Genomic DNA, 22,506 nt, shown 5'->3' with positions numbered 1-22,506 from the left:
TATTGACTCATGTGTATTTAAGGTGCAAGGAAAGTATTTTAATGCCTTTCACTTAATGGTTGCACTACTTAATTTATTAAAATCTAATTAATTATTATTATTATTATTATTATTATTATTATTATTATTTTTAACATTGCATTTTTTTTTCTTTTTTTTTTTTTTTGTAGAAACTGGTATACATGTTTTTGGTTTATTTTTATGTATGAAACCAACATGGACACAGATATTACTGTAACTACATTTCTACAAACTTGACACATGTGTTTTAAACTAGATTTTAAAATGATTTCTCATTCATTCATTTATTCATTCTTTTGAGCAGTCTAAACAGTCCTGGCATGAACACAGTTTAAACTATCATTTGGGAATAAAAACCGATAAAGTTAATTCATTACCGTGTCGAGAAGCGAGACTGGCTTTATCTGTCAAACTATCAAACGTCGAACATTATTTGATCACCTGAGAGCGTTGACGTGGTCACTTTAAAAAAAAAGTTGAGTGTGAGTTAGCCAATAGGAGCTCGAGAGAGGCGGGACATATGCCGCAACAGAGACACGTGTACACAGGGAAGCAGGAAGTGAACGCAGTTCAGTTGGTGCCAGTAAACAGTAAGTACAATAGTATAGTAAACAATGTATGTGCTGTAAAATGAATGAATGCAAGTGACAAAAGCACAACTTATTTAAGAACTCCTATTTTCTGTGTTAGAAATGTTCAAATGTGTAAATGCAGCAAAAGTTCACGTTGGTTTGAAGCAGATCAACTTTATAGGAGTCTTTAATAGGAGTTGTTGCAGTAGACATCATTGCATTCACTTAATAATATCATATAGAGAAATTGCCAACTAAAAAACAATTTGCAACTATGGAGTTAAGACAGCTAATTGTTTGATTTATTTTTGATAACAGGTGTTGCACTCATCCCTATTCACATAATGCATGTTATACTACTCTAGATTTTGTTTTAATTTTAACATTCTCTGGTATATGGCAACGATTTTACAGACATTTTTGACGCAAAATTGCTACATTAGCAGATTTGACAGCTTTTTATTACGTGGATGTTAATTCTAATTATATAAATAAACAGAACCTTTTAAGGATGGGCTTGTTTATTCTTACAGAGCATCATTGTTAGCAAAAGTCCTGGATAAACAGGATTTGGTTCACACCCTCCTGTGTCATGAATAAACTGCATCTCTCCTGTTCTCTCTGTATTTCTTCGCACAGGCGTCATGATTCCAGGTGTCAGTCCTGTGGTTCAGGCCCTGCTGGGGACCCTTTTCACCTGGGGTCTCACTGCAGCCGGAGCCGCCCTGGTCTTCGTCTTCTCCAGTAGACAGGTGAGCAGATCGCACATCAGCTCCTCAGCTTTGTTACTTTATAGCCAGGTTTTGTAATTTGACACTGAACTGATTTGGTTATGGAAATCTAAAATGTGGTTTTAAATGATTTCTTGAAAGGTGCTGTGTCACAAATTATTCAAGTGATCATTTAGAGACCCTTAAAGGAATATTACGGGTTCAATACAAGTTGAGCTCAATCGACAGCATTTGTGGCATAATATTAATTACCACAAAAATTAATTTTGACTTCTTAAAAAAAAAAAGCAAAAATGGCGGTTGCAGTGAGGCACTTACAATGGAAGTGAATGGGGCCAATTTTTGGAGGGTTTAAAAGCAGAAATATGAAACTCATAATTTTATAAAAACACATTAATTCGTCTGTTAAAACTTGTGTATTATTTGAGCTGTAAAGTTGTTTAAATCATAATTTTTTCAGTCGTTTTAGGGTTTGTTAACATTACATCGTCATGGCAACAAAGTTGTAAAATTGTCTAACTTTACACAGAACATGTTAGTGAGTGATTTCATCACACTAAAATCATGTTAACATGCATATTGTTTATGTCTTGTAACTATACTTTTGAAACAGTGAGTGTTTTAACGTTTACTGATTGGCCCCCATTCACTTCCATTGTAAGTGCCTCACTGGAACCCAGATTTGTGCTTTTTTTGTACACAAAAGTCCAGTTTTTTTAACTGCTCTGATATTTAAGTTGAAGTAATATAGCTGTGACATTTTTTTATCTTAATATAGAGTGATATAAAGTTTCGTAATGAAGAGTGAAACCATGTTAGCTTGATGACTTGTCTCATCTTACCCCTTTCTTCCTCTCATTTCTCTGTTTTATGCTGTCTTTTCTTTTCTCCACATAGAAGCGGATCTTGGATGGCAGCCTGGGCTTTGCAGCAGGGGTAAGAAACACTCGTACTAATTTTGTTTCATGCTTTATACTGTGGAGTCCGGAAGTCTGAGACCACATATTTTTTTATTTATTTTTTTTTTATTTAAATGAGGAAATAAACAGATTATTTATAGGAAATAAAAAAGGGAAATTTGTGACTTGCTAACTCTTGAACAAAAGCTCATATTTCCTTGCTTTCATTGAAGCACACAAGATCTTGTGCTCTTTGAAACGTTCTCAAATCATGCTGAATAACAAGGATCCTCAGGGTTTGCACAAAGTTGTGGAGTCCATGCCAACTTGAGAGCGGTCTTTAATTAAATAAAAAGGGTGGCAATAACAAATACTAAGAATTTCTGAAATTCATATACTTTTTTAATTTTATCAAATTTTGGTAACACTTTAAGGTTCCATTTGTTAACATTAGTTAACATCATTAGTTAACATGAATTAACAATTAACAGTACTTATCAAGCTTAGTTAAGGTTAATTTCAACATATAGTAATGCAATTTTAAAATCAAAAGTTGTACATGTTAACATTAGATAATGCACTATGAACTAACAATGAACAGTTTTATTAACTAACATAAACTAAGATTAATAAATGCTGTAAGAAATATATTGTTCATTGTTTGTTAATGACGGCTAATGCATTAACTTATGTTAATAAATGGAACCTTTTTGTAAAGTGTTACCCAAATTGTTATGGTAATAATATAACTTGCAATGAAACATTTTGGATCTCAGTGTATGACCCCATCATTTCTTCACTTCTGTGCTATGAATTCTTGTCTTGCCATCGCATGTGTCTCTCTCTCTGTCTCACTGGCTTTACACAATAAAACAGATAATTGACAATCAGAGAAAAACAGGCAGGGGCACGTTATGCGCTTTGTTATTTTTCTTATATGCATCTGTATCTCATAGAAGGAAATTCAACAGGCAACTGTTATTAAGGCTTAGAAAAGAATAGATGATATTTATCTGCGACACAGATTTAATTACACTATCCCATTATTCTTTCCCTAAACATATGAATGCAAAATCAGGTTTGCAGCGCTCTTATCAAATATTCAGAAACAACAATTTACCTTTTGTGCCTGCCTGAAGGGGCGTAAAATATTTTGTTGCATTGAATGAGGAAAAATGTGATTTCCATGTCATTAAAAATGCATGCTTCATAAATTGAAATTGAAAATCACACCAGACTAATAATGGGTACAAATGTTTATTTTTCTCTCTGCATGTTCTACACATTGCACTCATTATAAATTCTTGCATAAATGGTACTCAACCTGTGTAATGATACTTAAAGGGATAGTTCACCCAAAAATGAAAATTCTCTCATCATTTACTCACCTTCATCCCATCCCAGATGTGTATGACTTTCTTTCTTCTGTTGAGCACAAATCTAGATTTTTTTGAAGAATATCTCCGCTCTTTAGGTCCATACAATGCAAGTGAATAGATGTCAAAATTTTGCTGCTCCAAAAAGAACACAAAGTCAGCATAAAAGTAGTCCACATATTCAGAAGAGATATGATAAGTGTAGGTGAGAAACAGATAAGTATTTAAGTCCTCCCTGCCCAGTAGGTGGCGATATGCATGAAGAATGAGAATCGCCAAAACAAAAGAAGATGAATGTGAAAGTGGGGATTCATCGTAATAAAGGACTAAAATATTGATCTGTTTCTTATCTACACTTGTCATATCACTTCTGAAGACATGGATTTAACCACTGGAGTCTTATGGATTACTTTTAATACTGCCTTTATGTGCTTTTTGGAGCTTCAGAATTTTGGTGCCCATTAACTTGCATTGTATGGACCTACAGAGCTGAAATGTTCTTCTAAAAATCTTCATTTGTGTTCAGCAGGAGAAAGAAAGTCATACACATCTGGGATGGCATGAGGGTGAGTAAATGATGAGAGAATTTTCATTTTTGTGTAAACTACCCCTTTAATCTTTAGCTTCAAAAGAACACAAACATCATGCCATTGTGTATTGGTTTATCATGTTGATTTATGTACTGCAAATGCACAGCAGTATTAGTTTATCTGTATAAAAGGTACTGCAAAAGTAGACGAAGGCTATTGCAAGTGTTCTGTATTATGAGAGTTCAGCTACAGCAAAATATAGTGACAAGGGCAGACAGTGGATCATTCATCATCTCTGTCTTTCACTGTCTTAATCCAGTTCCTCATTTCTTTCTTTCTCGTTTCCTGCAGTCAAGCAACCACTGTTGTCTGGACTTTCAAATAATGACATGCCTAATGATTAGATTCAAATATTTAACAGTTGGCACTCTGTAAATCATTACATTTTTTTATACCATAATAAGCATTCCCAACATATAGTTTAGCATCATCACATGGCTCAACAATAACAATGTTTTTTGCAGGTCAGGCTGGCCAGTAGTTCAGATTTGTACTTTCCCTACCAACATTTTCACTGGTCCCACCACAAAAAAAGATCAATATTAAGTTTTCTTTCCAAACAAATTTATTAGGTTTTGAATTTTTTACTAATAGTTGGAAATTATGCATTTATAATTTCGAGCCACAGACGCTAGGAATACATTTGATGGAAAACGATGGTATACTGTGCAAAATATTACTGATTTGTCTGATGCTTTCAAGACTACTGTAAGTACTAATAGTTATGTCAAATTGTAAAAAAATTATAATAATAACTGTTTACTCAACTTAAGCTTCTACTATCCTTACTAGTTTTAATTAAGTTACCGTTACTCTCTAAACCCTAAAGTTGTCATTAATAAAAACATTTAAGTGGCCCTAATTAAACTACTGGAAATGTCACATTTTGGAATCATAACTCAAATATATAAATTCTTTAAATTTTGGCTCCGAGTACGACTAACTCAAAATGATCAAGTACAAAATTGCGGCTGTGTGGAATACCCATAAGCCCTTGAACTTGAATAAATGATGTATGATTGGTCAAAACATGAGAACTTATGGAGAAATATAATTATTGTTATTTAAAAATGTATATAGTTTTAATTCTTTTGACTGTTGTTGTTGTTTTTTTGTAACTGTTTGATGGTTGTGATTCATGTGAAGTCATCATTAGGGTGATTAGTGTTACCTCGGGTGAACTTGTTAAATTTAAGCCATTCTTCTTTACTCAGTTGTACTTTACAAAAGTGCAGATTTATGTGCACTAAGAAGTACTGAGGAGAATCCAATTTGCCATATTGCTAACTGAGATTCCAGTCATAATATCCCTTATACTGTACAAGATGTGCTATAACTCAATTTTTAAATAATTAAATAAAAACAATGATACTTAAATCACAGATGAGTTAAGTTTACTTAAATTAAGTTCAGTTTACTTGATCCAAATAAGTATGTTTACTTAGAAAAAGCATGCAAACCAATTGCCTTGAAAAATCTAAGTAAGGTCAACTAATTCGATTTTACAGTTGCAATGTTGACAACCTTATCTTTGTTAGCCAGCTAGTTAACGTTACCTTTGTGAAATATAATTAGCACAATTCACAGCAATATTGAATATTTAACACATGCTTCTTTACTTGAACAACAATCGTATGTAGTGACAATATAGCACTGGTCCAGCGCAACAGTGCCCACCCACATTTTCAGCTGTCTTGGTTCCAAGCGTATTTTTCACATAAATGTTTTTTCCATAGATAATTTATAAAGTACTTCATAAAGATGTTCTAAACCATAAACAGAACCAACATGCTTCAAGGTGAATTGCAACAATTCAAACGTTATGGGGTGGGGGGGTGAACATGAAAACGATAAAATGACAACATGGCAAAAATTTACATTCAATACATGCAATTATTAGAAAATTATAAGCTCTCCATGTTTTATACCACATATGACATTTCAAATGTAAGTTTAAATCACTTAGATTTAAGCTTTCTGACATAAGATTTCATTGCATCTTTTGTGTGTGTATATATATATATATATATATATATATATAATATACATATATATATATATAAAAGTGAATTATGTCAAGTGAATTTTAAAGTCTACCTAGGCATATATTAACACTATAGAGCAGCGGTGTCAAACTCCATTTCAACCCGGGCCACATCAGCATTATGTGTGCCCTCAAAGGGCCAGTTGAAAATGTGGCACTGGCACCTGAATTTGGTAGCCCCATGCAATTACCGATAATATTGCATATTTTGTGCATTGAGATGCACATTTGACAGTGAAGCATTGATTTTGAGATTGGGATGCAGATGTAAATGAGGATGTTAACGTTAACATCTGTGAAATAATTAACACCTAATTTATATAGGGCTAAATTGAAATGTTTTAACAGAGCATGATGGGTCTCCTTTACAGATTCCTTTCATCAGGCTCCTAAGTGTTATTAAAGTCATCTCTTGGAATTTCTGAAGGCAAACAAAACCACTTGCATTACATTTGTGAAAATTTACCATAGTTCTTCCATAGTTTTAACAATGGAATAATAAGACCATGGTAACAACATGGATTGAAAAATATTCCAATAAAGTATATGGCACAGTGTTTTCTGCTGTTTTCATTGTCAGTGCTGTTTAGAATGTGTTAATATGATTTTAAACTAGTTTAATCCCCGATACGTTTGGAGTTTTGCAACAGAAAATTTTGTGCCGCATTCAAACGGGTTTCGCGATCTGTGCCTCACTTCTCACAAGCGTGTCTCCTTCCCACAGTGCCCTTCAAAGGTGCAAAAATGCCGCTTGAAAGTGTCCTATAATGGTCTGCACTGCTGCGTGGTCGAGACCAGTCCACGGATAAGCACGTCTTCTTTGCACTCGTGCAGCTCTTTCCTTTCTTTTGTGCTGAAATCGATGCAGGGAACGGTTAACGCTGTTGATAATGATCTGTGCTGCGCGGTTGAGACCGGTCCATGAGTAAACCCACCTGCTCTGGATGTGCACTGCTCTATCCATTGAGCCATGCTGATAAATGGTTGCTGAAAGCACTATTTTGTTTGGCTTTTGGAGCGAGCAAAATGCATTCCAAAAATAAGGTTAGTAGGTCAAGGGAAGCCTAATTTATATTCACGAGGAAAGCGCTAACTGATTGGGCAGTAAAATGTTCTGTTCACCTGCCATTCTACATTTCTGAAATTAGCTTGCGGGCCACATGAAATAAGATAGCGGGGAAGATTGACACCTGTCACCTACAGAGTCTTTACACTGCATTTTGATTACCATCTGTCTACGTCTATAGGGCAAGTGTCAGTTCTGTCAAATGGCCAGAAACTCTCTCGCAGTGACCCTAGCCCAAAAGGCCATCCTTATTGTGAGTCCTGCATCATCATCATCATCATCATCATCATCAGTTTCTGGAGTCTGCAGTTGTCCATATGGATGTCCTTTAATTTTCTGGTCTATTTATGCCTCAAGCATCTGTGTTCTTGTTAGATATTATACACTGCAGCATCTGGCAGGATGACTCTGCCAACAGCAGATATTCCTGAGAAGATCATTCTTTCTCATTGTGTTGCAAAGAAGGGAAGGTAGGGTGACAGCATCTGGACAGGCTGTTAGGAAGTTTAAAGAGCACCTATTATGGTTTTTAAACGGGCCTAATTTTGTTTTAAAGGTCTCATACAATAGATTTACATGCATCCAAGGTCAAAAAACACTTTACTTTGCTATAATTTAAATTGCAGCTTTACCTTTTTTCCCAGTGTCAAAAATGACCCGTTCAATGATCCGTTCTAAATGATTCATTATAAACTCGTCAGATGTCCCAGTCTGTTGTGATTGGTCTACCGCTAGGTGTGGTGTTTGGGGGCGGGACAAAGCTGTTCACGAGCAGCCAATGAAGACCAGAGGCGGGTTTTTTGTTACCAAATTATGTAGGTTAGTACAGGAAGTGAGTCTGGAATTACTAACGACTCGTTTCAGGTGTTCAGAATCGGTTCTTTCTTTTGGGAGTCAATAACTCCATTTGTCGTGCACTTTTTGATTTTTGAAACTTTGCACATTTTTTACATTCACAAATATTTGAAAAACCATAATAGGTGCTCTTTAAGAAATGTTCAAGGGCTGTTAGTCTGATTTGTGTGGGGAATTTTGTGTGGGGAAATTTGTAGGTGTTCCATGAAAGCCGTGAACAGAAATACACGTCTAGAGGAAGCGTTTGTTTGGCCAGTCTTTGTTTTTCTCTGAAGATTAATGACTTTAATTACTAGAAGTTGAATAGTGTGTGTGTGTGTGTGTGTGTGTGTGTCTGTGCTATTGCCTTTTTGTTAGAAAGTGAAGAGTGACGAAAACTTATTATGTGAAAAATCCATACTTGAACCTGCTTTCCTAGTAGCTCTATGGCTTTAACGATTTGAACACATGCACCACTTCTATGCCACAGCTCTGACTATACTAAACAGGGTCTATTTTTAAAGGTGTCAAAGCTTAATTTTTTTACCATTTTATTTTTCATCTGAGGTGCTTTTGTGTTGTTATTCAAATTTTTATGCAATTTCACATGTGAAATGAGAGTGCTCTGCTGCGCTCACTTGGGCTATGGCTTTGCTGTGGTGGTCATAAATAATTGCTGCGGCCCCAATCCGTCAATACAGCATCCTTGCAAAGCCTGCATTAATTCACACTGAAATGTGGTCAGGTATTTTATTAAACATAAAAACTTCAGCCTTGTTTTTAATGTTATGCAAAGCCACATGTATTACTCCACCACAAGGAACAGCACAACATTTGGTGTTTTGTCATGTGTTGATGAATTTGGGTTTCTGATGTCAGAAATCCACTGGTATTGGAACGAGACATTTTTGCTGCTTATTTTCAACTACAGCAGATGTCAAGTCAAACTTTGACATTGGCTTGACAAAGCGTTGTCTGAAAGTTAAATTTTTGAAAGCTTGACGTTTCACTATCCCTAAAGCCAGACAGACAAACCATTAGATTACCAGAAAACTGTGAGTCCGATCAGTTAGAAAAGACAGTGCAACCCGAGTTAGAACAGTCTGAAGGCCTGTGCCAAGTTTGGTAGATGTAGCTTGAAAGCTCTAGGAGATGTTGCAATTGATAATTTTGGTCTTGGTTAAGGGATTTAAAAAAATCTGTAGAATAACACTGTGTTGGCTTTGTCAAAACAACTTAATAAATTGTCTTTTTATAGGGATTAACCGATTCGATACCTGGATCGGTATTGACTCCAATACTGACATTTTTAACTGGATCTGGTCTTGGTCTGAGGAGCCTAATCCAAATCCGATACTGTGTGTTAGTCATGGTTGTTATCATCAAGCTCTAAAAATGGCATAAAAGCACCATTCAAAACTTACATATGACTCGTGCATTTTATTTAAAGTCTCTTGAACACATACGATAGCTTTGTGAATCTCAAAAGTCTGTGCTTGATAAATAAATATATTAAATATATAGTCTGCGTGCGCAACAGTTCGAAAAGGAAGTGTGCTGGGCAAATGGGGTCAAGAGTGATTTTTCCTTTTCATCACTCTGGATGTGTACAGTTCTAGCAGGGTGGGTAGGGGAGTGCCAATAATCCTCCCAACAGTCCGACCTATCCATTGAAGTATTCTTCAAAGGATTCTGTCTGGATTTAAATGTTTTTTTACATAAACATGCACAGACAGACGTCTTTGACCACTTGATATAAATCTCGGGCCACTTTTAAAAGATGCGGTGTCAAGTTACACCTCTGAAGTGGAGAAGCTCTCTGTCATTCAGCTGCTGCCTCACGTTCTTTTGCCCATCTGCACTATTTTTAGATGTTGGTATATGAAAACTTGATGGAATGATACTGGAAACTGGATGTGGATGTGTTTTCAGGGTATTTTAAAGTGGATTGTATGTTCGGCTCATATCATACCACTCATATGATTCAAGCTTTGCAAAGGAACTGTTATTGAAGCATGGGAAGTTTCAAAAATGGCTGTATTCAAGGGGATACATGATGTTAGCCAATCATAACAGCGGGCATTTACATTGAAGTTTAAAGGAGGCGCTTAGGCCAAAACTGAGCGTTTCAGACAGAGGGCCAGAGACCCTCAGAAATGATCATACATTACTAAATTATGACTGTTTTAATGCAAAAATACTTTACTAACATTATCAGTGGACCTCAAGGAAGATAATAAAACTGTAAAAAAAAGAGCATTTCATGACCCCTTTAAACTACTGTGAACTAGTCCACACAAAGATACTCTTAAGGTCACCGCATTCCTGGAGTGTTTTGTCAAAATAAAAATTTTATCACCAGGTGATAAAGACTGAAATACATTACTGTTGTATAATAAAATTCTAATATTTATTATTACTATTATTGTTATTATTATTAATATCAACAACAATAATATTTTGTTATTTTTTATTTTTTCATATTAAATTATAAAAATATTTATTTAACTTTACTGGGCTCTGAAAAAAATAACTGTGATTGAAAAGTGGACTGAAATTCAATTAAAACTATAGCAAAGAAAAAAAGAGAATAGTTTTTTTTTCTTCTGAAGATTTTAAATGGAATCACTGTGAATTTTGCTGCTGTATTATGCAGTAGACCAATTAAAAAATAAAGTTTTTCTTAATAGGCTACACATTTTTTATGTAATTGTTTTTTTATTTTGTATTTATTTTTTTCTCTATAATGAAATAATGGGTAGTTCGATTTTTTTTGTTTTTTTGTTTCTTTACATATAAAAGAGTACCCACAATCAGTTACACAGAGTGAGGTGTAGATATTCTGAACTGATTAAGAAAAAACATCACTGGTATCGGATTGGGATCTGTATCGGTATCGTATCGGCCGATCCTGAGATTTCAGGTATTGGGATCAGGACAGAAAAAATGGTAAAAATGATGTTTGGAGCATCCTTAGTCTTGTTGGGATGGGGAGGAAGTTTTTAGTTCTGAATGTTACAGTATGTTTGCATAGTACATAGAAACTCTTTAATTTAAAAAGATCAAGGAAAATCTCGTTTTATGTCATGACCCTTTAAACAAATGATTACAGGGGAGACAGAGGGACATTGATGAAGTGGTGTATTAGAAAATGTATTATGAAGTTTTTATTTTAGAAAACTTGATTGGGTAAATCACTCTTGAAGGCAAAGCAATAATAGCGATGAGTTGAGTGATGTGAAAAGACAAAAGAATGCTCTATTTGTGTGTTTGTCACCATGAGTGTATGCTTATGTTTCTGATAGCAGACTTCCAGGGGACATGTTTCCCAGACAAAGTGTATGTGTTAGGTTGTCAGTGTTCACTTTGAAATTGTAATACTGTCCAAAAAGTGTAGCTTAACTTGAAATGGACCTCCCGCATGTAATCATTAGCACGGCAGCCAGTGTATTGAGCAGAGCTCTGAGGGAAGTTGAATGGATTTAATTAGACAGGATGTAGAATTTAAGCACGGTCTAGAGCTCTCAATCCCCCTTCACTGAGTTTGATTAGAAATCAATAGTAGGACAGTGAGTTCAAGAAATAGCACAGGACTGCAGTGATCAAAGTACTGCTCACTGCATGATATACAATTGGTGTATTACAGCTCAGACTGAAAGGAGAAAAACAAATCAATTAATTGGTTAATATATCTTTTTTCACTGTTCAACAGTAAATTAATTTGTACATATAATTTGAATCATTTATTCAGTGTATTTGTTGTAATTACTTTGTAATTCAGTCTACATCAGGGAAATCTGATATGCATATTTCTTTTAAAGTTAAATTACTTTCTCATATACCAGTTTAATGTGTAGAGTCATCTATAAGCCATTCGTAGGTGGTTTCCTCAGAGTGTAAATACAGCTGAAACTCTCTGTAGTGGTCAACATAGCAACTTCTGGCTCAACCAGTGGTGTGAGTTTGGGGCAGGGCTACCTGTTTGTCTGAACAGTGGTAGAATGGTCATTAGTTTTGGTGCAGAAATTACACACTTCAGTTTTAGGTTGTTGCTCGTCCAAAGAAAATTATGATAAATAGGCTTGTCATCATTATTGTCAATATTACATGATTTAAACTCCTGAGACCCGAGCGTGACTGCTGTGTGCATTTTCCATTTCCCTTTTTGATTTGTAACTAGTAGCAACTAATAAACAAGCAAAGAAAAAAAGTTTCTAGAGCAAATAGTTTTCCTAAAAATGTATGTCCTCATATGTGGACAGTGGCACAGGTTGTGAAATTTTAAATAAAACCAAGCTATAAAAAGTCAGATTTTTTTCATCAAATTGTTTATGTTTCCAGGAGAGTTGGTTTTTCATGTTTTTGAGATGTTACAGACATCACATCAGAAATTAGCATAATTAATTCTGATTCAAAGTAGTTGCTAGCATCAGCCAATCACTGCCAACCATGTTAAAATAAAATGATAAATTCTGAATCTAATCTATGTACTGGTTACCATTGTCCTATGTCTGCCAACCAGAGTATGTGAGTGGAGTGGAGCGGCTGTGCCCCTGATGGAGCATTAGTGGAGCACTCTTGGAGCAAGAGAAAACAATGACGCTCTGATTTTGTAAAAACCCACTCCTCGCTCCAGGCAAAATCATGACGCTCCACTCTGCTCTGCTCACATACTCAGCTGCCAACCATGTTGAGTGGTCCAAACATCATCTACAGCCTGAAACTGAACTTTTGACCAGATGTTTGGATTGAATGCACTTAGTTGTATAGAGAGCTATAGGATGCTCCCTTGCTCCCTATTTAGTGAATGACTTAACCTCCAGTGTGCTGTCTGTGTGCACTGGTCTCGGAACAGTTCGAAATTTTCATTCTAACTCGATATAAAGCCTCTGAAAGCAACATTTTTCAGCTTTTGGATGCACTCAATGTAAAACAGTGACTATAGGTATGCATTTGCTAATGTTAATGAATAGAACAGTATTGTACAGTGATAAAATAAAATATAAAAAAATATATATTAAAATGAAGTGAAATGACCCACATATATGGTAATGTTGAAAGTTATTCAAAATAACTAACAAGTTTTTTTTCATCTTTTGCGGGGAATAATGTCCCAAAATTCACATATGTGGACATCATGTTTATCAGCATGCTGACGTGTCAAAAATTAATGCATTTTTTAAAGCAGCATATGAAAGACGCTAATCTTTATACCCAAAGAGGTTTCAATGACAAAACTTAAAAAGGTTTCTTACCAAAGTAAAAAAAAAAAAAAAAAAAAAACGGAATAAAGGCTGAGCATAATTATAATTTTTTTTTTTTTTAACCATCTCTACTTCCCTGGTAATTTATTATTCAGTTTAACACTTTCTATATGATGGATCTGTTTTAATGAATAATAATAATAAAAAAACTTTTAATGTTTGTCCCAAAGCGGGCCAGTTTTCTCAAAACATTACCCGTTTACATGCTAAAAGGGTCATGATGCCGGCCTTGTCAATAGTTTGTATGCCAATGGTTTGGCTTTCCATTCAGCACACAACTGAATTAAACAGGCTGCATGACTATGATAAATGATTACTGCAAGAGTTAAATTAAAAAGGTGAGACTCGCGAGGGACTTCAACATTTCTAAATTGCACAAATAAAAAAAAATATTCGTCTCTCGCTTGCATTTGCTTGCATGTCAGTGATTACGCCTCCATGTGTCTGATGCCGAGATCTGTGTTTATATTTGATTAAAGTTCATCACTGAGGTTTGCTCGCAAACTTAGTAGCACCAAACAGCACATGCAGCCTTGAGAATGGACACGGAGTGGCTGTATCACACTTTTTCTTGAGCAGAATATCGTACTAGAGATCGCTAAGTTCGTTCAAAGGGGTAAGCGAGAGCTAGAAAGAGCACGCTCCCATGCATTTTTGCCAGATTGCACTAAATCAGTATAACATTAGGCGGAATATTTCCAATTTGCACAAGTATAAATCTCTAATTGGGGGATTTGCATCTCTTAACTGGCAACCCTGAGCATATTAATTGCTTGTGGAGGCACATTAGGTCCCAATGCAAGATAACTCAAATATTCAATGAAAAAAACGCTTTTAGGATAAATAAGCCGCGGGCCAGATTAATCCATGTGGAGGGCCGGATCCGACCCGCCGGCCATAAGTTGCCCATGTCTGGTCTTGAGTCTTGTTAACAGTATTCAGTCGGTTTAAATTAATTGAAATTATGAGCTGCATATAGCAAAGTCAAAATACAACTTCCACGCATGTGGACAGGGGGTTTGGGATGGGAGGTTACATGAGGTTAACAGAGAAAACAGGGAATATACCCATTTACTTGGCTTGGAAAATCTAGCCATTATAAACTAGCCTCTGCACAAAAAAATTGTTGCCACATTGCTGTAAATTGTATAAGTGAATGAACGTTGTCTAATTGATTACTTTGTAATCCACTTCATCTGCTCATACATATGTGGAAATGTGTGTGGCCAATAATTGACAGCATAGTCATATCATTTCATGTTTGTGCTAATGGTGTTATATTCTTGTAAATGAGACGATATGGAAGCTTTGTTGAGATTTGAGGTTATCATTGCTTTTCAGTTTGGTTTCTGTCAGTGCACTGAAAAAAATTATGTGCTGGATTTGCTTAAAAATATAGTGCATCATTTTTGCATCACGCTTTTTAAGCAAATTCCACTGGGAATTTTAAGCAGCGTTACCTAAAAAGAACGTTGGGCTATGGCCAAATTAATGAGCTTCCATTCAAAAATGTTTACTTAAAATACTGTGCCACAACAGCTACTACATTTGAGGGGTTTTTTAACCTTAAGAGTCTCTGTTTACACAACTGTGCATTTTAAGTTATTTTAGCTCAATTGTTAGTGCTATTAGCAGCTTCAAATTCTAGGTTCTGTTTATTTACTTTCAATTAACTTTAAAATAAAATGACCTGAAGAATTAACAGACAACTGGTGAATGTCAAAGGTTTTTATTGTTGTTTACAAATTTACAATCTAACATAGATATTCATGCTCTCCTACAACCAAAATACATTCTCAAATACAAAAATAGTAACAAAATCATGATGATAAACAAAAAACACAAAAACAAATGGGCTATGCAATGACTTAAAGAATTTCAATAAATCTAAACAGACTGCACACTGCAGAAATATATGCAGGTAGGAGAAAACTCTCTGAACTAATACTATAACAAATACACCAGAAACAATTTGTATTTATAAATGAAACTATTCATTCAAAAGATCTTTTCAACTTGGCCAGACATTGCCATCATCAAGATGCAACACCATTTACTGTATGACCTCAAAAAAAGAAAGGAAAAAGTGTCAGATTCTTTGGGTAGCTGATGTGAAGGGCATAAAGTAGCCCAAAAAGTTTTGACAGATGTCCCCAGCTCATTTTCAAGGACAATCAATGCATCCAGTGGGTTGAAAGGCAACTTTCGCTCTTCCTGCTCCAAAGCATTGATGGCATCTGCTCCTGTCGGTGCTTGGTCAAGCTCCTCTTCCTAAATGCAAAGAAATAATCTTTTGAATTGTATTTATTTGCACAGTTAAATGTCCTCAAAATCAATAATTACAGAGTAAAAAGAAAAGTGATGCTTAAATGGATAGTTCACCCAAAAATAAAAATGATCTCATTTACTCACCACAATGCCATCCCAGATGTGAAGTTCTTTCTTCTGTTGAACACAAAGATTTTTAGAAGAATATCTCAGCTCTGTTGGTACATTCAACGCAAGTGAATGGTGGTCAAAAAGCACATTAAGGTGGCATAAAGTAATCCATATGACTCCAGTGGTTGAATGTCTTCAGAAGAGATATACACTATATTGCCAAAAGTATTCGCTCACCCATCCAAATAATTGAATTCAGGTGTTCCAATCACTTCCATGGCCCCAGGTGTATAAAATGAAGCACCTAGGCATGCAGACTGCTTCTACAAACATTTATGAATGAATGGGCCGCTCTCAGGAGTTCAGTGAATTCCAGCGTGGTACTGTGATAGGATGCCACCTGTGCAACAAGTCCAATCGTGAAATTTCCTCTCTACTAAATATTCCACAGTCAACTGTCAGTGCTATTATAACAAAGTGGAAGCGATTGGGAATGACAGCAACTCAGCCACGAAGTGGTAGGCCACGTAAAATGACAGAGCGGGGTCAGCGGATGCTGAGGCGCATAGTGCGCAGAGGTCGCCAACTTTCTGCAGAGTCAATCGCTATAGACCTCCAAAGTTCATGTGGCCTTCAGATTAGCTCAAGAACAGTGCGTAGAGAGCTTCATGGAATGGGTTTCCATGGCCGAGCAGCTGCATCCAAGCCATACATCACCAAGTGCAATGCAAAGCATCGGATGCAGTGGTGTAAAGCACGCCGCCACTGGACTCTAGAGCAGTGGAGACGCGTTCTCTGGAGTGACGAATCACGCTTCTCCATCTGGCAATCTGATGGACGAGTCTGGGTTTGGCGGTTGCCAGGAGAATGGTACTTGTCTGACTGCATTGTGCCAACTGTGAAGTTTGGTGGAGGGGGATTATGGTGCGGGGTTGTTTTTCAGGAGCTGGGCTTGGCCCCTTAGTTCCAGTGAAAGGAACTCTGAATGCTTCAGCATACCAAGAGATTTTGGACAATTCCATGCTCCCAACTTTGTGGGAACAGTTTAGGGATGGCCCCTTCCTGTTCCAACATGACTGTGCACCAGTGCACAAAGCAAGGTCCATAAAGACATGGATGAGTGAGTTTGGTGTGGAAGAACTTGACTGGCCTGCACAGAGTCCTGACCTCAACCCGATAGAGCACCTTTGGGATGAATTAGAGCGAAGACTGCGAGCCAGGCCTTCTCGTCCAACATCAGTGTCTGACCTCACAAATGCGCTTCTGGAAGAATGGTCAAAAATTCCCATAAACACACTCCTAAACCTTGTGGAAAGCCTTCCCAGAAGAGTTGAAGCTGTTATAGCTGCAAAGGGTGGGCCGACGTCATATTAAACCCTATGGATTAAGAATGGGATGTCACTTAAGTTCATATGCGTCTAAAGGCAGATAAGCGAATACTTTTGGCAATATAGTGTAAGTGTGAGTGGGAAACAGATCTTAATTATTGTCATTGACAACCTCAATGTCGTTTAAGGCATGCGGCAACCACAACAGTGATTTTACAGAGACTGAAATTTGTGCTTCACATGATATTGATGTATGTATTTATTCATGTCGCCTCAAACACTAACTGAACGCTAAAACTGTAGATGCAATTGATGAAGCTGAATATAAACCAACGCTTACAAAATGTTAGCTGGTTTCAAGTTGTACAATTTGAAGTTTGCATTAAACATTTTATATTGGTGTAGAAATGCGATTAACTCACTAGAATTACCTGTTGTTTGCTGAGTTTGAGGAGTTGTAAGTGAAGGCCCTGAGCAGTGGTTGAAGATGAAGAGTATCTGCCTGGTGAAAAAATGTGCGGGCTCCTTTGTGTTTGTTAGACTGTGAACATGTACACATCTGATTAGCCTCATGCAGACAAACGTTTAATATACTGTAGATTTGCAAACGTAATGCAAGTTAACAACTTCTTTAAGCGAATAGAAACTTGAGTACACAGAAAATTGATAGCAACAGAAAAAAAAAAACTCTACTGATTTCACACTATGTTTAAAGTAATTTACCTATGAATTTTGGCAAAAACTTTTTGTCCACCACGAGCTCTCCTCATCCAAAATGGCAGCCAGCCCTAAATATGCTTGCTTAAAATTCAATCACATTCTGCATCACGTGGTTTCCCATGGAATCTTAAAAAATTAGGCTGGGTTTACTAAAATACTGATTATTGTCACTTCACTCAAAATAATTAGCAACGTTTCTTTATTATTATGAGTACAGCATAATCTCAATATCTTGTGTCGCAAATATAGCATATAATTAAGGAAAGTTGACAGCATTACGTTTTGAGTAAAATCTGTTTATTTTAATGAGCAATATTTGCTGAAGCAAGGAGTCATTTTTTTGAGTGTGTATGTAAATGTTGATTCAGGTTTTCTGTATATAAAACGCAGTCTGAGTGGTGCTGGATCTGTATTTCACTGTTACTCCTACATTTGTATTCTTGCTCATTTGCATTTCAGATTCATTCAAGTGTTGCTCATTTATTTGAGGGAAATTGCTTATGCTAAAAGATTGTGTGCTGTTAAGCTTTTATTCTTTGCTGTAGTTTTATAAGCATAACATTAACATAAGTGACGTTTATTGAAACCTCTGCATGCGTGATTCATAAAGAGTATAAACGCAGAGAAAGAGAGAGGGGGAGTGATCAATAAGGAGCCATTTAGACTGAACACTTGCACTAAAAAAAGCTAGATGCAGTGGGCTGAATATAACAGAACACAAGTGTCTCGAAATTATTTTTTTTTAAATAGGCACATTGTCTTAAAAACATGGTGCTCCTGTGCAAGATGCTAAAAAAGTGAGAAGCAGCACAAGTGGCATAGATGTCCATCTAGTGCATGTGTACATAGTCTGGCAAAAATGCATGTTTGGTGTCAATGGCCCCTAAATCTACATTTGACCTCCATAGACGTACTATGGAGATGCACATTATCTGAAAGATAATCAATATTTTCTTGTTGAAAGTTTGGCAAGTTGGAATGAAGTTGCTTCGTGTTACATGAAGCAATTCACGATGAGGCAAGGCATAATATACAGTGGCCCCAAAAAGTTTTGGACACTTAAGTCACACATAAAAATGTCTGAATGTCATTGCATTAGATAACAAAATTGCAAACCAAGTACCATTTATTTGAAAGAAAATAAGAAATACAGCACAAACACACTTGTCAAGCAAAACATTGAATAAAAAGAGCTTTGCTTTTTTTTTTTAAATTATTATTATAAAACAATAGATTCAGTATATTGTTAAAAACCAAATGCCTGTCAAACTTTATGGACAGCTGTGGTTACTCTGCAAGGACACCTGCATGAAGTTGAGGGGAACTGACTTCATACATCCACTAAAAATCACCTTAGGACCAGCTGGATAAATCTAATTGGAAAAATATCTCAGAAAAGTAATGCTAGTTCTGAGAAAAGGTCTAGTGTCATTGATTGCAGATGCCACTTGTTTTGATATTTTAAATGCAATGAATTTCACACATTTTAAGTGTCTAAAAGTACAAAATTCTTTTTGGGGTAGGATGAATGCTGAGACCACAGTGGACTCTGTGAGGGCAGCTGACATTTGAAACGAGACGTGTAGGCAAATGCTTGTACTTTCAATCGATTCAAAGCATCACTGCCAACACAGCATCTACTCTTGAACTGAGGCAATGCATGAAAGATGCTAATATGCAATGTAGTGATGTTTTTTTTCTCTTCAGGTTTTTATTTGTTCATCAGCTGTAAATCCAAGTAGAGTGCTTCTGATGTTTGCTCCTTTCAAAGTGCAGAGGTTTTCATGGTGATGCAACACAGATTCAGATTCTGAAATTCATCGTTTTCTTCTCTATTTTAATACACTTGCTCTAATCTGATTACTTGGATTGTTTGCTGCTCTAGGCAGTGAGGAAATGGTGTGAATTTGTGCCTATTTGTTATTAAATTAGCAATTTTATAGTGGAATAGCAGCTAGGTTTGTAACGATTCACTCATCTCACGATTCAGTTTGGTTCATGATTTTTTTAAAACTAAGTCTGAATTAAGAAAAGTTCAGATTTAAAGTTTTTTTTTTAAATTATTACTTTAAAGACATATTCAAAACAATTCCTTTCCTTGAAAATTTAGCTAAAAGTACTGTTCTTAAAAGTGCTAAATGATCCATCAGATGGGTAGTGGGACTAAAAATCAGCCCTGAACAGGGCAATGGTGACACCAAATGGAAATATATGCTAATTATTCTACTTACTGAAAATATGAAATTATGTTAAATACATATGATGCTCACACACTGTAAAATATTTTAAATTAAAATGGCATTTTTCTAAAATAATATTGTCTTTGATTACATCTAAATATTATTTCCAAAAATAAATATTAAATGGAAGTGCATGTTTATCCAGTTAATAATAATAATTTACTAATGGAAGATATGACTTTTTATATTAGGATTATATTCCACTATAGTATTATTATACAAACTATTCAGCAATATATATATATATATATATATATATATATATATATATATATATATATATATATATATATATATATATATATATATAAACATTAAAACCACCTGCCTAATATTGTGTAGGTCCCCCTCGTGCCACAAAAACAGTGCCAACCCGCATCTCAGAACAGCATTCTGAGATGATATTCTTCTCATCACAGTTGTACAGAGCAGCTATAAGAGTTACCGTAGACTTGTGTCAGTTCAAAGCAGTCTGGCCATTCTCTGTTGGCCTCTCTCATCAACAAGGCTTTTCCATCCACAGAACTGTCCCTCGCTGGGTGTTTTTTGTTTTTAGCACCATTCGGATTAAATTCTAGAGACTGTTGTGTGTGAAAATCCCAGGACATCAGCAGTTACAGAAATACTCAACCAGCCCATCTGGCACCAACAGTCATCCATGCGATTATCTAATCAGCCAATCGTGTGGCAGCAGTGCATAAAATCATGCAGATACGGATCAGGAGCTTCAGTTAATGTTCACATCAACCATCAGAATGGGGAAAAATTTGTATCTCAGTGATTTGGACCGTGGCATGATTGTTGGTGCCAGATGGGCTGGTTTGAGTATTTCTGTAACTGCTGATCTCCTGGGATTTTCACGCACAACAGTCTCTAGAATTTACATATGCTCTTCATATCCTTCTGTAAAATCCCAGTATATGGAACAAAGGGCAGAAGATTGTTTTCAACAAGGTCTCTGATTATTTCAGTTTGTGTGGCACATTTCAGTGCAGTTTTTTTTTTTTTTTTTTCCTCTGTTACAGTGTTTGTAAAGAAGCTGTTATCAAAGGATGGGGCACTAAAAAAATATTTTTGACTCACGTGAGTAATGCTGTGTTCCGTTATTTTCCGAGTTCCGAGACCGGAACTGACAAATGGAACGCCCCCGATGTCGGAATTCCTACTCGGAAAGTCGGACGAGCTCAGAGGACCCCGAGTTCAGAAAGCAAGATGGCTACGAAGAGCATCGACTGTAGTATGCTGTGGGTTTAAAGTTTTTTTTTTTGTTGTCTTTTTTGTGTCCAATTTATATATTTATATATTATATAGTATATACAATACTGTATTACCGTTCCCTATAGGCATGTTACTACGATCCTGTTATGCGTGAATTACCGCGTAATGTGTTGTTTATAAACTGGTACAGCTAAAATTGGCTAGGTCGCTGCTGCTACAAGAACAATGGTCAGTGTTGCTACAACAACGCTGCCTAACGTTACAAACCGTAAAACCGTTTACACATAACACAGTTTGGCAAATTTATATTGCAGATATACTTTAGTACTTCCATAGGGCATTGCCCTTTGTTTACACCACCGGTTCGATTAAAACGTGGTTAACGTGTTTTGATACAATCAAATGTGCGGAAACATTAACATACCTTTTCTGCTTTCTGTCATCTTCCTCGAGGTCTCTTAGGTGAAGGGCATACTTATTTTGTTGCTCTGTGTACTCCAAAAGAGCTAGTGCAACAATTACTTTCCTGGAGGTGTCCATCTTTTTTTCCGACTTGTCGTGTTGTGTGTAAAAGGAACGCATCCATCTTGGATTTCTTGTTTTTATATATGATGTCGATCCGAATCCCGAGCTCTGACTTCCAAGACAAATGGAACACGGCATAAGTATAACACAGTGCTGTATCTCATTTCACATGTAAAGAGGCCTTTTTAAATTGAGTCTTGAAGGCATGGCAACAAAAACGGACCTTTGTAGAGGGTAGAAAATTGTCAGAAAAAACTATGTATGTTTTATTAATGTTTTTAACTAAAGTATCGACAAACATCAACATCAAGTGGACCTCAGGGAAAAATAATAATAAAAAAATTATTATGTGACCCCTTTAAATGTTTGCTTTATTTTCTATGTACCAAACTGCATTATCAAACGATTGCCTTCATTCTCTTTTAATTTCTTATTTCTAATCATATAAAGTCAGTCCTAAGTGGTGTACTGCTTTGATAATGTTTTGTGCAGAGATGGAAAGACTCGCTTTATGATGGAAACTGGGTAAAATATTAAACTGAGAAAATTACCACTTCACTCGAAGACACAAAACACAGGGCTTTTATAAATACGACTGGTCTCATGGAGATTGTTGCACAGTTAAAGATCTCTGCTTACAACCCAAAAGATAGTGCTAGACAGAAAGATAACATGCTAGAAATTCTGTCAGTTCTTCTG

The 22,506-nt window shown here is 36.0% G+C and overlaps 1 protein-coding gene across 2 annotated transcripts in view; it reads left to right on the top strand.

Annotated features, from left to right (window-relative positions):
- Positions 1-557: 557 nt before the first annotated feature.
- Positions 558-22,506, top strand: part of LOC127423174 (zinc transporter ZIP11-like) — a 207,469-nt gene continuing 185,520 nt past the window's right edge. For both annotated transcript variants that reach the window (XM_051667299.1, XM_051667298.1), the window contains exons 1-3: positions 558-611; positions 1,233-1,345; positions 2,222-2,260. In XM_051667299.1, the coding sequence (XP_051523259.1) occupies positions 1,238-1,345; positions 2,222-2,260 (147 nt within the window). In that variant the 5' untranslated portion in view covers positions 558-611; positions 1,233-1,237. The remainder of the gene's footprint in view (positions 612-1,232; positions 1,346-2,221; positions 2,261-22,506) is intronic.

The sequence above is a fragment of the Myxocyprinus asiaticus genome, chromosome 32, assembly GCF_019703515.2.
Source record: "Myxocyprinus asiaticus isolate MX2 ecotype Aquarium Trade chromosome 32, UBuf_Myxa_2, whole genome shotgun sequence".
NCBI classification, from domain to species: domain Eukaryota; kingdom Metazoa; phylum Chordata; class Actinopteri; order Cypriniformes; family Catostomidae; genus Myxocyprinus; species Myxocyprinus asiaticus.
This window is presented reverse-complemented; position numbering and strand designations above follow the sequence as displayed.